The sequence below is a fragment of the Pseudopodoces humilis genome, chromosome 3 (assembly GCF_049639895.1).
Source record: "Pseudopodoces humilis isolate 2021_Gansu_Grassland_sample_001 chromosome 3, ASM4963989v1, whole genome shotgun sequence".
NCBI lineage: Eukaryota > Metazoa > Chordata > Aves > Passeriformes > Paridae > Pseudopodoces > Pseudopodoces humilis.
In genome coordinates, this window is record NC_142202.1 from 34,346,242 (window position 1) to 34,360,524 (window position 14,283).

At 42.6% G+C, this 14,283-nt stretch overlaps 1 protein-coding gene across 3 annotated transcripts in view; it reads left to right on the top strand.

Moving 5' to 3' along the window:
* Positions 1-419: 419 nt before the first annotated feature.
* Positions 420-14,283, top strand: part of PRKD3 (protein kinase D3) — a 43,733-nt gene continuing 29,869 nt past the window's right edge. The window contains exons 1-3 of one of the 3 annotated variants that reach the window (XM_014255975.2): positions 420-527; positions 3,685-4,693; positions 14,121-14,259. In XM_014255975.2, the coding sequence (XP_014111450.1) occupies positions 4,403-4,693; positions 14,121-14,259 (430 nt within the window). In that variant the 5' untranslated portion in view covers positions 420-527; positions 3,685-4,402. Of the gene's footprint in view, positions 528-983; positions 1,068-1,440; positions 1,548-3,684; positions 4,694-14,120; positions 14,260-14,283 lie in introns of those variants that run through there. The other 2 variants (XM_005526888.3, XM_014255976.2) reach the window with 2 other exon arrangements.

A 14,283-nucleotide genomic window follows, 5' to 3' on the forward strand; every position in this document is an offset into this window, starting at 1 on the left:
TCTCAACAGGGAGCTTTTGGGCTGGAGGGAGGTTAGAGAGGCAGTTTTGCCTTGCACCAGTGTTAATTGGTACTTCAGCTCACAGTTTTTACTAAGTATATTGCGTGTGTAGAAATTTGCTTCTGATGCCAAGAGCGGCATCATTAACGCAGGGCAGAAAATGGGATTTGGGTGAATCAGAATATTATAAGTCCGGGCTGAAACGCAGCAGGAGACGGACAGTGAAAAGGGCCTGGAGAACTTCTGAGTTCTTGCACGTACATCCGTGGGGGCTAGCGGGAGACGCTGAAAGCCACTTCCAGCTCCCAGGTCAGCGCGGCCACGGAAAAGACCAGCGCGGTGCTGTGACACACTAGGTCAAGTATTTCCTGTGCAGCGGCGGAGGGCCTGCCCGGCCCAGGGGACATCCCCGCGGGGCTGCGCCGCCCCCGTCCCGGCAAGGTGAACCGGGAGCGGCGCGGAGGGAGACATGGGCCGTGGCTGCCGCGGCCGGGCGGAGCGGGAGGAAAGAGCCGCGGTACTGCGAGGTACAGTGGGCAGGGCTGGGGGCTGCCCAAACCCGCGGCCGGCGCTGGCAAGGCAGCCGGCGGCTGCGAGCTGGCGCGGACCCAGGCTTTGGCACGGCTGGAGAGGCGAGGCCAGGGCGGCGGCGGGGCGGCAACTGCAGCTCGGAACGCAGGGCCCCGCAGCCGGGGCCGTCCCGTCCCGTCCCATCCCGTCGCATCCCATCCCATCCCGTCCCGTCCCGTCCCGTCCCGTCCCGTCCCGCTGTAGCGGCTCGGGGCAGCGCCCGCCACGGTCAAGGAAAACTAACGGAAACTCTTTCAGTGAGCCCTGCGCCTGCGCCGCCGCGCGCGCTGAGCCCCCCGCCCGCGCGGGGCACGTCGGGGCTCGTGGTTCGCACGGGCCGGGCGGCTCGCGGCAGAACGCGGTCCCGGGACTACAGCTCCCGGCAGCCCCCGCGGCGCAGCCCCGTCCCGTCCCGGGCGGCTCTGATGTGTGTGCGGGGAGCCGCGGGGCTGGAGATGCGCGAGCGGCCGCTCCGGCCCGGGGCAGCGGGGCTGCAGGTGAGCGCGGCGGGACCGGCGGCGCCGCCGCCGCCGCTGTGGGCGGGAGCCGCCGTGGGGTCGTGGTGTGTGGGAGTGGGTGTGTACGGGGGTCGGGGCCGCCGCCGCCGCGCCGGGGAAGGGCGGGGGCGGACTCGAAAAGTTCCTGCCGCGCCGGCGGGAGCGACCGCCGAGCCCGGCATGGGCCGTGCCCCGGGGGAGCGCGCACCGGCCCCCGCGGGGGGAAAGCGCCGCGGCGGCAGCTCCGCCCTGGGTGCCCCGGGGTGGGGGTGACGGGCCGAGGCCACATCATCTCCGGAGATGGTGCCGCGGGGGCGGGTCGCGCAGCGGGGATTTAAACCTGGCAGGGACGGGCGGGTGCCAGCGCCAGCCCGGACGGGGCAGCGTGACCCGCGGCAGGCAGGACGCGTCCCGCCGGTCCCGCCCGGCATCCGTGGCGGGGAGCTGCCGTCCTTCCCGGTGAGAACGGCCCATGCGGGGGTAAGAACTGCGAGGGGGGCCGCCTGGAGCGGGGCTCGACGTCCGCGGCTCGCCTCGCAGCGGGACGGAAGGGCGGGTTAAAGGCCAGGTGCTGGAGCAGCTGCCTGAGAGACGCTTGGTTTGGGGGCAGCAGGAACGGGAGGGACAGCGCTCCTGGGCGAGCGCAGGCTGCGAGCTGGGCAGCAGGGGAAGGAGGTGGAGGGACTCCTTCATAGCCCCTGTTCCTCTCTGCTTTTTGAGGTGTAGGTTTTTCTTTGCATAAATAAAAACGCAGAACTGTAGACTGCATGTCAGTTTCAGCATACACTTATTTGATTTGATGTTTGGAAGAACTCTATGCTCACTGCAAACGGAGCAGTTTCTATGGTTTTCCTTCTATAGAAAGATTCATTCTTTCCTACCGAGTAACAAAAATAAACTTCTTCAAAGACTTGTATGCAAATACACATGGTATCAAAAGGCTTTGTCAATGCAAATGCATCGTGCTTTTAATAAATATAATTAACGTTCTAATTAGGCAGTTGTAGGTGAGCTTTCACAGGGTATTTTCACTGTCTAAATTAAACTTGCCTGGCAGACTCATTAATTCTTTCACATCATAAGGCTTTTCTGTTTTCTATTATGTTGGGGTTTTTTTGTAATTCAAATCTACCCCTAAGGCTTCGTATTTGCTGTCTCTGGTATCTGTGAAAGGTGAGGGTGAGGAGAGCAGTCTGTAGAAAATAAGAACAGGTCATCTTCAAGCAAACTTGAAGGCACTGTGAAGGTGCTTTCTTGAGAAAGGTCCTTAAATATTGCTGTTGCTTACTCTTCCTATTTATTACTTTCATCTGTATCGTGTTTAGAGTGTTCTTTAAGGCAGAGCTTTCTTTTCAGGTGTCCTTGCTAAATGTCCAACAAGTCTTCTGTATTTGAAGGCAAGAGTTTCTAGATACCTGTGCTGAAAATCTAGAAGTATCGATCTGTTCTCTCTTCCAGAGCCCCTGTTAGGAATTTTTATCATAGTGCCAAGAGCTTATTTTCCTTCCAGTATTGCAAATTGTGTACCTCTCTTTCCTTATCTAGCTTTCAGAATACAGTGGCAGTGGGGTTTTAAGCTATTACACTGGTAAATACCAGGAGTGCATAGTGTATTAAATGGGCTGTTTTAGCAATTCTCAGCCTTATTTCTGGGAAGGACAGCTTCTACTGTGTGCAATAAGATGTGGCATTTCTCTTCTGGAATTTCACTGCAAGAGTATACACTTTCTGAAATATTTTTTTTTTTTTATATAAGAGGAAGAAAAAATACATGAACCTACTGATTTTGGTATCCTGTATGGATCAATGCTCCTTAAAAACTGTTAGCAATATGTAGTATTTAGACTACTTTTGCGTCCATGGAAAACTTTTCCTGTGGAAGGTGTTGCATGGGGAATCTTGAAATTACTATTTTTGAACATTTCAGCTGCTCATGAAATGCTTGAAATATTTAATCAGGTAGCGTAGCATCTTGTAACAAGTATCTCAAGCCCATGCTCATGAAATTACTTATTTTCAAAGGTTGTAGCAGACTTGCTTTTCTAATCAGATGTGTGAGTATTATTAAATGATTTAATTTTTTTTTTAAAAAAAATGCTCAGTTGTATGCTCTGAATATCTTCCTATAGTTGGAGTTTGTGCAAGTCATTCTTCAGTTTTCTTGAATAACAGTATTAAAATGATACCGAGTACATGCTGCTGCAAAGAGTTTGAGTTTCTGTCTTGTATTTTTTTTTTTGACATTTCTATGCATTTGATGAATTCCCTTCCCTACCCACCAGCTTCTCAATATTGATGTACAGAGCAGTGTTCTACTGCTCCCTCCCCCTACCTTTTTTTGTTGTTTTCCTCGTAAGTGCTAAGTGCTTTGCTCTGCTAAACTATCGTTAATTAGAAGTTGCGGTAATATAGTGGTCAGTGCGAGATCTGAGTTTTCTTGTGTATCATACAGGGGGAAAACTGTTAAAATTAACTCAAAAGTATGAAATGCTTCCAATGCAACATACTTGAATAAAAGGAGCTGGTATCCTGCTGTGTAAAAGTAGAGTGGTTATGACGTGGGTATGCGACTTCATGCATTTCATGTGAAATAACAACTTTATCTTTTCCCATACAGGCAGAGTACAACGTTTCAAAATGCCGGAGATTATCTGGGCAATGCTAGAGATTACGTTTAATGTGATTGTGTCTTCAGGCATTCTGCTCCTCCATTTCATGAGCTAAAATATTTTATAAAAATGAAATTTGATATCTTCATTGATATTCAAGTTCACCGTGTCCTGTGAATTCAGAGAAGACTTTCTGAACGAGGAATAGATTCATCACATATGTGGACTTCTGTTGTTGCTCAAGGATACACTTTTTTTTTCATTGTAAAACGCTATCTGCATGAAGATGAGTCTTCATTTAAGATATGATCTGTGTAATTAGGTGAACAAGGACACTTTTAATGAATTATCAACTTCTATTTCCATCTGTTTCTCCAGCTTTTTTAATAAAAATGAAGGACAAGTATAAGACAGCAGAGCTGATGTGTTTCTGCGAGGCCTTTATGTAAGCCTCTGTGTCTGGATGTGGTGCTAAAGGACAGGCAATCTGCTTTTGATCAGCTGATTGTAACTGCAGAAAAATAACCTTTAATTTAAAGTAACTTGCAGCTGTAATTATTTTACTTTTTGGCTTGCACCGAATGAAAGGGAAATTTAAGTTTTATTGGTCAGGAGCATTTTACTGAACTAAGGAAGGGAAACTTTCATTTCAAACCAAGAACTGATAACGTATTTTACTTAAGAGTTTGACTACTAGGGAGATCTCGGCAGAGCAAAACAAGTCAGATGTCAGCAAACGACTCTTCTCCCCCATCCTTTCAGAAGTTTTCCCCACCTACGTGTCATGCTGCTGCACCACAGACCCCAACTTTGTCTTCAAGTCCCCAGTCGGGGCTGTCCAGTCGACTCTCCAATGGCAGTTTCAGTACCCAGAGCCTCACCAACTCCCGAGGCTCTATGCATGGGATCTCCTTCCTTCTGCAGATTGGTCTCACTCGAGAGACTGTCACCATTGAAGCTCAGGACCTGTCCCTCTCTGCTGTTAAGGACCTTGTGTGCTCAATAGTTTACCAGAAGGTATGGTATAATGCTATCGTGTTCTGCTGATGGCAACAGTTGTTTGCTGACAGGTTGTTTAGTAATAGCAGGTGACATATGCCAAGAGTTTGGTACAGTGACAAAGATCTGTATTAGGTATTTGCAATTACACAGAAAGAAATTTTGGTAACTCTCAAGGGAAAAGCTTTTAATTCAAATGGAGTAAACCGTCCTCTTGCTTTCTCGCTTGTGAAATCTAGTCAGAGAAGATGTAGCTCTAAATTTTCTGCAATAATGACTTTTTCACAATATGGACAGTTTTTTCCTTTCAGCAGTTGTCACTGATAGCTTACTAGCTTATGCTTACTATTGTTGAGGAATATTCTTGGACTTGTATAACCAGCCACAGTGACAGGACCAGTTGTGTCTACAGACATGCGTTGCAGGCCACAGACTTGATACTAGCTGTTCTTTTTGTTTCTAGTTAATAATTACAGATCCCACCAAACAGCTAATAATGTCCTAGTATTGTTTTTCTGTATGCCAAATACATGTGTTACTCTTAAATATCAATATAATTTCTGTTAGGGGAGGGTTGATCAAGACATGAAAGAGCCTTAGCACACTTTTCCCTTGTGTCTTGGCTACCCTGTTGCAAATTCTTTCTCTCTAGGAAGGAGGTAACACTGATAATGCTGGCTTCGCATCCAAGTTTTATCTTTAGGTTAGGAAGGTTACATCCCAGGAAGCAGCCTGAAAAGAAGTTAACACTATTTCATAAAATAAGAAATAATTGCTATTTTCCATGAAGGTGAGGGAATTATCTCCATGTCTTTCATTGTTGTGATAATTATGATATTTATTGTCAATTCATTTTATTATATAATTCTTTTTCACCCTATAGCCTGAAAAAACATAAGCACATTATATATTATTTGCATATGCTTGTGTATCTTTTTCTCCCATCTCATAACTTACTGCATCTTTCATATTTTTATGAACTAGTTGTCAAACAAGTCAGTTTCATAATAGTTTCCAAAATATGATTCCGCGTGTTAGCTCCTTTCTGAAGAGGTGAGTCATTTGGGTGAACTTTTTTTTTCATGTACTGTGCATGTTAGGTGTACCTTTTTGCAGCCATTTTAGGGGCTGCTTTTTCTTTCTATATCAGCTCCTTCTCTTTACAGCTGCATATTTCCTGTCTTCTGTCTTAAAGAAAGATGAAAACAAGTACATTCACACTTACTTTTCTTTTTTCCTTTCTGTTTTTTTGGCAGGCTCAGCTAAAAGTTTAACCTGAGATCTTGTTATAGCTCAAACTTTTTATGTGCTAAGCCTAATCTACTGCAAAACTGATGAGGATTTCATGATCAGTTTTCCTTTTTGTCTGGCTTTGCTGCAGTTTCTGCTCTTCTGCAGCTGATGCTACCAGAAAGTGACTGCTCAGTGAAAACATGTTGCAGGCAGCAAACTGATCAGGAAACAACCTCATGTGTGGTGGATTCATCTTTCATAAGTAGTTTTGCAGCTAGTGCACGAGTGGCAATATTCCCCTGTACTCTCTATTTGACAGCAATATGTCCTGCCTTGGCTTTTTTTCTCTTCGATCTGGTGACTGTTGGAAGATGGTTTAATGTTCTAGGGTTAGTATATACCTAATGTGAAAATTGCAAACTGTACTCTTGTCGGTAGTCATGCGAATGGTTGCTTTTTTTTTTTCCAGTTAAAAGCTTTGAAGCTGCTGAGTATGGTGTTGAGATTCATCAGTGTTAAAGTTTCCCTTTCCTCTGATATTCCGCATTTCTTTATTGAATAAGGAGAAATACCTTTATTTTACTTGGAATAATAATTGATAACTTTTCTTCTTGTTTGAGTGTTATCTTTACTAGGGTTACGTGGACATTTCCTTACTTCACAGTCACATTTCAGGCTTGTATTCCTCTATGTAATCTGGAACAAAATAAAACTGAGGAGTCCTCCTTCACTTACTTGGGAGCTTGAACCACCTGCCTAGCTGTATTTGAAGCTACAATTACAGTATCAGAAATGTTGATTAGGACACTGCTTTTCTGTGTTTCCTGCTTCAGACCCTGGTGTTCAGGGTAGCTTGTTCAGGTTTTGCAGAAGGCTAATTAGAAGCAGCATCAGCAGAACTGAAACTAAGGAGGCATGTGTCTGCAAGGAGAGTGAGATGAGTAATGCAAATATCTGGTGTGTCTCTTAGTTCTATTACAGATGTTCTAAACATCAGGAGATGTTTTTTCTTTTTTCTCCCATTTTTTTCAAGTTCAAAGTTAAGTTCATGGGGCACTGTGTTGGGGTTGTTGTATACTGGAATGGTTAATAGAAGTCCTCAGAAAATCCAAACTTTAGACTTCATAGAGGTGCTTCAAAAAAATTCTTGGTTATGGTCTCCAGTACGTTTATGGTCTTCTCTGTTCATGTCTTATGTAGGTTGCTGTGTATTAAAGTATCAGACAGGTCTCAGGGGCAATCTGAAGAGGAACCTAAGCTGGACACATACGGCTGCTGGGACAGAGGGACAGTGTTTAGAAGCAGAAAAACTTGTAGCAGGTAGACGCTGTGTGTCCTTGCACAATGATCAGATATTACAGAGGCAAGTTCTTAATCCTGTTCTGTGTTGGAATACTGTTTCTTCTTTTCTCACATGAAGTAGAACAAAGGGATTACTGACTTAAAACTAGAAACTTGCATGTGGTGATGTTCCACTGCCTGCAAACTGAGAATTATGTTGGACAGCATGCTCTAAATGCTGTATTGTAGCTTACCTAATTTTATTCTGATTAGAGCTATAAATGAAAAACATTTGATTACCATAGTACTACTTGTGCTATTACTTGTGTAGTATCAGAACCTGCAAGATTTGTTGTAACTTTTTCATTAAATTTATGAATCTTTACTTTCGTATTTCTGCAAGTTCTCTATCTTTTTGGTCCACAGACCTGTCCATCATTTTCACTTTCAGTCATACTCAGCATTTTCCTTCTCTGTATATATTTCCTCTGATGGCTTTGTTATATTTTGCTCCGAAACAGACCGATTTCTCCCATACCTTAGAATGTTTCTCAGAAATTCTCACGATCCTTGCATTCTTTTTGAGTTGATACTTTTTTGTTGATACTTCACCTGTGCAATCTGTTTCCTACTCTTCCTGCCTAGTTTTTCTAGAACAGTTTTTTTTACTGAACCCACCCAAAGTCACCATCTAGCAAAGTCAAAGGGGCATGTCTTGCTGATTAGATTCCGCTCTCGTATTCTCATTGCATTAGAAGGATCATATCGCAATCCATCCATATTACAAATGGATCTCTACAACTCTTGCAGTAACAACTTGAGTCTAGTAAATAAATAACAATACTGCAACCAGTGTTTTGGATTTTTCTCCAGGTTAAGCTTGTAATAGTTCATGGTGTTTGTTTTTGAAAGGCTCTAAAATGAATGCAAATCATCTCTTCTGTTCAGATGTGCTCAGATCTATTTTCCTCCTATTGCTCTGCCTTCTTGACTTGTCAACTATTTTCTTCATATGAGCTAAGTAATGCAGAGACTTAGCAAGAGTTGAGGCATGAGAAGCAAGTACACTTGCAAGAAGGTGGGAGCAGGGGAGCTGCTGGGGGTACAGAGGTGTTACATGGGGGGCAGGTAAGCATTTCCAGCATGGTAATAGGTTTGTATGCTGGAAAACCTAGCCAAGCAGTAGTCCAAGTATGTCTTTACTGAGGCATCTGGTGAGGGAAAGATCTTCTGCAACATGTTTGAAGCTCATTGTCTGTGTGATAATGTGATTTGGCACATGATTCTAAAGAGTGGGAGTGAATAGCTGGGTAGGGATTCAGGATAATAGAATGGATGGCTACAGTGAAGGAGGAGACTTTCCAGTGGTGTTTTGGACCATTAGACTTTGGAATTAACTTTCAGTGGTTTGAAGCATTTGTTTTGAGTTATGACGGGTCATGAGATATTGGACCTTGAAACAATATCCGCCTACACTTTTCCCTAGTGTGAATTTTTGGCGACTAGTCCAGAACTTTGTAAAGTAACTCCTGGAACTTGAAGTAAAGGGATTTTTCAGTTACTGCCAAGATAGAAAGAAGCCTCAGTTGTGTTTTGCTCAGCAATACTGACTGCTGTATGTTGGTTGAGTTCTTTTGGATAAAAAATACAATGTTAATTCACTCTTAACTAAAGCTAGATATGCGTAATACTTACAGTATGAGCATGCTAGATAACACCAATGATTTTTCCTCAGTGTAACTGCAGTCATGCGCTAGTTGTATTATTTGTGCTAGTACCACCCAAATATTAAGAATTACATATATTCTTGATATAAATTGGTGATACTGGTGTACCAGAGATTAATTTTGGCACAGTCTAGTGCATACACAGACTTCCCACAAATGATTTCCTGTCACTAGATGCTCTTTCGGAACTGTTATGTTTTTGCTTTTAGGAAACTTAGTAATACTGGGATTAGCAGTTTATATGTTCTGAGTAACTGTGCAGATACGTTAGGCTTTTCTGCAGGAAGGTAATAGCTGTATAATCCTGTAAGATAAAACAGGCTTAAAAAAATTCTGCTTTGAATTTTGTTTTCAAGTTTACATTATGAGCTCTTAACACTCCAAAGAAACTGGGTAATGTTCTTCCTTAACAGCTTCATGTAACTGAACATAAGGAGAGCTATAAAAGCTGTACTTTGCTGCAGTACAAGAGAGAAGAATTTGGTAGTGTACAACTTGAATATAGTTCAACTATTGAACATAGTTTAAGCTTTGCGTAAAAATTCTGTTAAAAGATACCACTTGAAATAAACCCCCTGTTAATCGATGAGGTTATTCTTGGCCAGCAGTCTGCACATAGCCTTCTGGCCAAGGTGCTAGCAAGGAATGCTGTATTCCCGAATGGACTGGGGAGCGGAAGGGAGAGCAGGGCGCCATGTGCCTGTAAGGAGCCAAGCTGCTTGGTTGGAGCTGTTGCTCCCTGCATCGAGGCCCGGTCAAGTGCCTTAGACAGGGCTGTGCTGGGCCACCTGCAGCTCATCAGAGCTGTCCATGGGGAGGGCAACCAGCCAGCACTTCTATGGCTTGGGTGCACAGGGCTGGAGTTGGGGCAGAGGAGAGGAATCTGAGCCGGCGTGTGTGGAAAGGAGTCAGGAGGCAGGCACCTTCCCGATAGGATCTGTTCTTTTGCAACTGGGAAATGTTTTTTTGATGAGGGTTAGGGGGAAGTATGCAAGGTAAGAGCAAGATTAGTTCATCTAACTTGAAAAATTTTATTAGGTATGACTGAATTTGGAGGCTGCTGCAGCTCTGTCCCTATGTGCAGCCATGGACAGCAAGACTGACCACATATACCGGATAGACACTAGCATTTGGCTACAGGTGTGCAACATGTACGTGTATACACACAGATCCAAACAGATCAACAGTATGTCTGTCTGTGAGCACTTTGTGAACACAAACAGCACCAGCGGTCCCATGCTGTGTCAATCTCTGGTGGTTCAGGATGGAGGTCTGGTACTGGGGAAAGAGCTGTACAGATGCATACTCACTCACCCACCAGTAAAAAAAGAACAACAAAGAAAGTGGTTGTCTCCAGCAGCCAGCTTCAAGCACTCTCTGCCCAGTAGCAGTTGCTGGATTTTGGTATTTCCAGTTGCTGATACCTGGATATTCAAGCTCTTGATTTCACTTGCTCTGACCTTTCCAGTCACTGACATTACAGGGTCCTCTTGCTCTGCTGGCAGTCGGACCCTCCTGGACACACACATGAGCTCAGAATGAGAGAAAATCATTCAGGAAAATAGCTAGAAATTGAATTTAATGATAATAGACAATGGGTGGTGCTGCTGATGCACAGGGCATGATCAGACAATTGTTCTGAGCAACCCCTGTTTACAGGTGACCAGCCTCTTTTATCTTCTTATCCCTCATTTTTTTCCCCCACGTTTATTCCTCCCTGAATCACCTCTTTCCTTGCCTTTGTTTCCTTCTGTAAGCATTCCATAGGTATTGTACATCTTACAATCTGTACCATACTGTTGGACTGCAACCCCTCTTGGGTGAGAAGGTGTTCTAGCATTGACTTACTTGATCAGTGTATGTGTGGAAATAAGGTCTGAGGATGTCCTGTGAAGGCCAGAGTATCTTTTCCCTGGAGTTCTTAATTCGGGTTACTGCCTGCCCTTCTTTCTCTGTGCTCCCCTGGCTTGTGGAGGTGGGCCTTTGGTGACCTGATGGCTCCTGTGAAGGGCCTGGGAGGTCCTGGGCAGGGTGTTGGTGGGCTGCCCCTTCTGCTGCTTTGTGGATGTGCAGACAAGCACCTCACAGGCAGGACAGGCAAAGGAACTACTGTGAGGTCCCTCAGCTACTGCCTGTCCCTCTTAATGGATTCAGGAAAACCTCCTAGCAACTGGAGCTCTCCATACTAATGAACAGGCTATCTCTTTTCTCATCCTTTTAGCTTTTGTAATTATTATTTCAGAAATGGAGATCAGGCATGCACAATGCCTAGAAAAATATGTCCTGGTACAGTTTTGTCACATACTATAGAAACTGTATACAGAGTCTGTGTTTAGTGAGAGAACTCTTGTACTTCATACTAGTATAGATTATTCCCTTGTTAGTTGTGAGCTTGTGATTCTGCATCTTAGTCTAGAAGTCACTGATGAAGCTCAAGTTTGTAAATAGAAGAAACACCATTTAAGGAGGTTAAATGTTAGAGTTACAAAACCAGACAATCTTTCACAGTCACTTCTTTAATGTGTATGTATATTTGTTTTGGTTGAGCAGGGTGGGAAATCATATTATGACAGTATGAGAAGCATTCATGATACACAGCTTAAAAGGTCAATTTAATTAATGGAGAACCAAATGTAATGTTGATATCAACAGTTCTAACAATTTGTATTAGATGATTTTGCTTTTTTCAAAATATTTCTACTCCATAGAAATTAATTTTGTCTTTGTCTGGAATTTATTTGAAACCCAAAATCTTGATTATAGGTACTATAATGATATTTACAAACTTTGGGTTAATGTTGGTGCTGCTTTCTAAGGAATGTGATGTCTCATTTTTAGTGATTACACTTGCGATAGCAAAGAGGACTTGAGTGATCATCTGTAACTTTGTCAGCTAATGCTTTTTAGTAATAAAATTAATGTAGTATGTTTAAAACATTTTAATAAATCCAAGATTTGTACATGAGAATGGGTAAATGGTGCATAGGCAGAATATATCTTGTCATAGCAATTAAGATAAGTGCTGCTTGGCAGGTGATTATGTGACCTCTGGTTACTGAGGTGGGGGATTATGTGTAGGGATGTTCTGGCAGCTGCATAACAGGGTTATGGTCTTAAAGAGTGAAAAGTAAAAGAGGAAGACATATTTTTATCAAAAGAAGAAGAGTCAAACCTGTGAAATATCTTAGAGGCTTCCTTAGAATCTGTGGTTCATAGGTGCTTCTGTGAACTTAATATGAAGAGACAATAGTTCATGTGATGCCCTGAGTCAAGAGTTGTCCCTCCTAGCACCTGAAATTAATATTGGTGTTATTAAAAAGTGTCATGTGTATCTGCAGGGAGATATATACTGTTGTAATGTTGATTTTATATCCCTTTTGTTAGCATTAAGTTCTTTACTAGTATAATGCAATCAACAGATGTTAACAGTGTATCAAGGAATAACACCTCAGAGCACTTATTTTAATAATGTAAATATATCTTGTTTTTTTGTCAATCAAGGCACAGTGGGATTTTGGGTTAGAGCTTAAAGTAAATTTATGACATGGTTTCAGGTATGAAAAAATGTCAGTTCCCTTGGAAGAATTACTAGTGGCTGTATCTTTGTGTGCTCTGAATGTGAAGTTAAGTCCTGTACATACTTGCGGAGATACTGAGACACATATTTAGGCAGCACAGCTAATTCTTAAGCTTTATATTTTCTTTCTATTACAGATGATCTTTGGGCAATTGGAAAAGTGTAATTTTCAGAATATTCTTGGCTATTTGCTATTTTACGTAGGAAACCTGGGAGTGAGTTGAGAGACAGAGGAGGCAGCTGGCTGCTTTGGCATCTGCCCAGTAAATCAGTTTCTTGCTGTGAACTAAATATCTGTGTCAGAATAAATTTGTCAGCTCTGTCTTTTGCTTTTGCAAGGGTTAAATTGTACAAATTCTGCCTCTCTTTATGACTGTCCAAGGTAGATAGCATGCTTTCTGGAGCATGGACACAGTATTATGTGTCATGTAATTACATAGTGTGTACACACCAAAACAGAGAAGAGCAGCTTGATATCTCAGATAAAATTGCTGTTGTAAACAGGACATTATTTTTTCTCTGAATTGGAAGAAAGTATACAAACAATGGGCATGAGGGATAAGATACCTTTATTATGTTTTTGATTTTTTAGAACAAAATCATCTTTGATGATTTTAGTTAAGAACAATTAATGTACTGCAAGCTTCATGTGGTTTAGATACTTAGTGACTGTGTAACATGTAAATTACTAACTTGTTAACTCATTAATTAAAAGTTTCTTCTGAGCTTTTCCATGTTTTTTCCTCACATTTTTCCCGTTTTGTTCTGCGTGTGTGTTCCCACCTCAAGTTCAAATTCTGGTTTAAACCAAAAGGTCAAAGGAGCTGCTTGAGTGCTGCTCATACCTCTCCGGGATCTGTTCGTGCTTGTTTTCCCCATGAACTGTTTACTTTTAAGCTTTTCATTTTAAGAAGTTTTACTCATACTTGACAGTATTTTGAAGAGTAGGGAAAATGCAGAATGAGAAAGCTTTTTTTTTTTTCAGTGAGGTGTCATGGAAAAGTGGCATGTTATTCAGTGTATCTGTTTCCTGTATGGATTTTTTTTCTGTCCTTCTGGAGATTTTTCTTTTCACAGAATCATAGAAAATAGGTAATGTTGGAAGGGATCACTGGAGGTCGTAGAGTCTAACTTGCCTGCTGAAGCAGCATCCTTTGGAGCTTGTTACTCAGGATTTCTCATATCTGTAGATCTAAGCTGTTGCAGAACAATGGTATGGAGCCTCTTAACTGGCTTGCTTCTCAAGAAAAGTGTGGCAGGTGCTGCTGGAGTGTCTTGAGCTAAATACCTGCCTGACTAGAATACCCATGAAGTAAGGGTTATAGTGTTGGGATCCAAGTTGGAGGCCTGCATTGGCTTTTAGTTGCCAGACTGATTATGCAGGTCTGAGAGATTAAAAGCCCAAAGAAACAAAAACCTTAACACTTATTTTTTCAGGTTAAAAAAAAATAAAAAATATAATTTTTCAGATAATGCTTTGTTTCCTCAAAATAAGCAGATTAATTTTCTTACCATGAAACATTTGCAACTCTTGATGTTTTGTAGCCGTTATTAAAAACATTGATGGCAATGATGTATGGGATTATCAAAGAACATGTATTAATTTAGAGCTTGATTTCTGTTGCAGTTCCCAGAGTGTGGTTTCTTTGGCATGTATGACAAAATTCTCCTGTTCCGCCATGACCTGAACTCGGATAATATTTTGCAACGAATTACATCAGCAGAAGAGATACATGAGGGAGATCTTGTTGAGGTTGTACTCTCTGGTAGGTATTACTGTAACAGTGGAA